The sequence below is a fragment of the Micropterus dolomieu genome, linkage group LG07, assembly GCF_021292245.1.
Source record: "Micropterus dolomieu isolate WLL.071019.BEF.003 ecotype Adirondacks linkage group LG07, ASM2129224v1, whole genome shotgun sequence".
In the NCBI taxonomy this organism is placed as follows: Eukaryota; Metazoa; Chordata; class Actinopteri; order Centrarchiformes; family Centrarchidae; genus Micropterus; species Micropterus dolomieu.
The window spans coordinates 90136-91351 of record NC_060156.1 but is presented as its reverse complement, the minus strand read 5'-3'; the positions used below and the strand labels follow the sequence as shown (position 1 = coordinate 91351).

Here is a 1216-nt window from a genome sequence, read left to right as displayed (position 1 = left end):
ATAGGGACTCATTAATCAATAGGGACGGATTAATCAATAGGGACTCATTAATCAATAGGGACTCATTAATCAATAGGGACTCATTAATCAATAGGGACGGATTAATCAATAGGGAACGATTAATCAATAGGGACTCATTAATCAATAGGGAACGATTAATCAATAGGGACGGATTAATCAATAGGGAACGATTAATCAATAGGGAACGATTAATCAATAGGGACGGATTAATCAATAGGGACTCATTAATCAATAGGGACGGATTAATCAATAGGGACTCATTAATCAATAGGGAACGATTAATCAATAGGGACTCATTAATCAATAGGGAACGATTAATCAATAGGGACGGATTAATCAATAGGGACTCATTAATCAATAGGGACGGATTAATCAGCCGTTTAAACAGTGAATTTAATGATTTAAGGGTCTGATGAGATGCACATGTGGTTTTACGTCAGACTCACACTCAGGTTTGCTGAATCAGACTCCACATTATGTTTTTACTTCTCACAGCTCAGACGTTCAGTTTAATAAAAAGACAGACCGGAGGTCTGAACCAGGGTTGAAAGTCGGAGAGTCCGGACCAGCCGGGTGACGTGTTTGTGTGTTTCAGAACCGTAAGAACGACGAGGCGTCGTACGAGAAGATGCTGAGGCTGAGGAGAGAGTTCAGCCGGACCGTCACCATCCTGGAGATGATCAAGAGGAGAGAGAAGTCCAAGAGAGAGCTGCTGCACCTGACGCTGGAGGTGGTGGAGAGGAGGTGAGGAGGGGGAGGAGCTCAGAGAGAGGAGGTGAGGAGCTCAGAGAGAGAGGAGATAAGGAGGGGGAGGAGCTCAGAGAGAGGAGATGAGGAGGGGGAGGAGCTCAGAGAGAGGAGATGAGGAGGGGGAGGAGCTCAGAGAGAGAGGAGGTGGGGAGGGGGAGGAGCTCAGAGAGAGAGGAGGTGGGGAGGGGGAGGAGCTCAGAGAGAGAGAAGATAAGGTGGGGGAGGAGCTCAGAGAGAGAGGAGATGAGGAGGGGGAGGATCTCTGTATGTTAGGTGCTGAGGAGGGGGAGGAGCTCAGAGAGAGAGGAGGTGGGGAGGGGGAGGAGCTCAGAGAGAGAGGAGGTGGGGAGGGGGAGGAGCTCAGAGAGAGAGAAGATAAGGTGGGGGAGGAGCTCAGAGAGAGAGGAGGTGGGGAGGGGGATCAGTATCTCTGTATGTTACCTGC

At 48.9% G+C, this 1216-nt stretch overlaps 1 protein-coding gene across 3 annotated transcripts in view; it reads left to right on the top strand.

Moving 5' to 3' along the window:
* The window catches only part of epc2 (enhancer of polycomb homolog 2 (Drosophila)), a 25381-nt gene that overhangs the window by 10023 nt on the left and 14142 nt on the right, over nt 1-1216 (top strand). For all 3 annotated transcript variants that reach the window (XM_046054762.1, XM_046054761.1, XM_046054760.1), the window contains exon 5: nt 617-765. In XM_046054762.1, coding sequence (XP_045910718.1) covers nt 617-765 — 149 coding nt within the window. The remainder of the gene's footprint in view (nt 1-616; nt 766-1216) is intronic.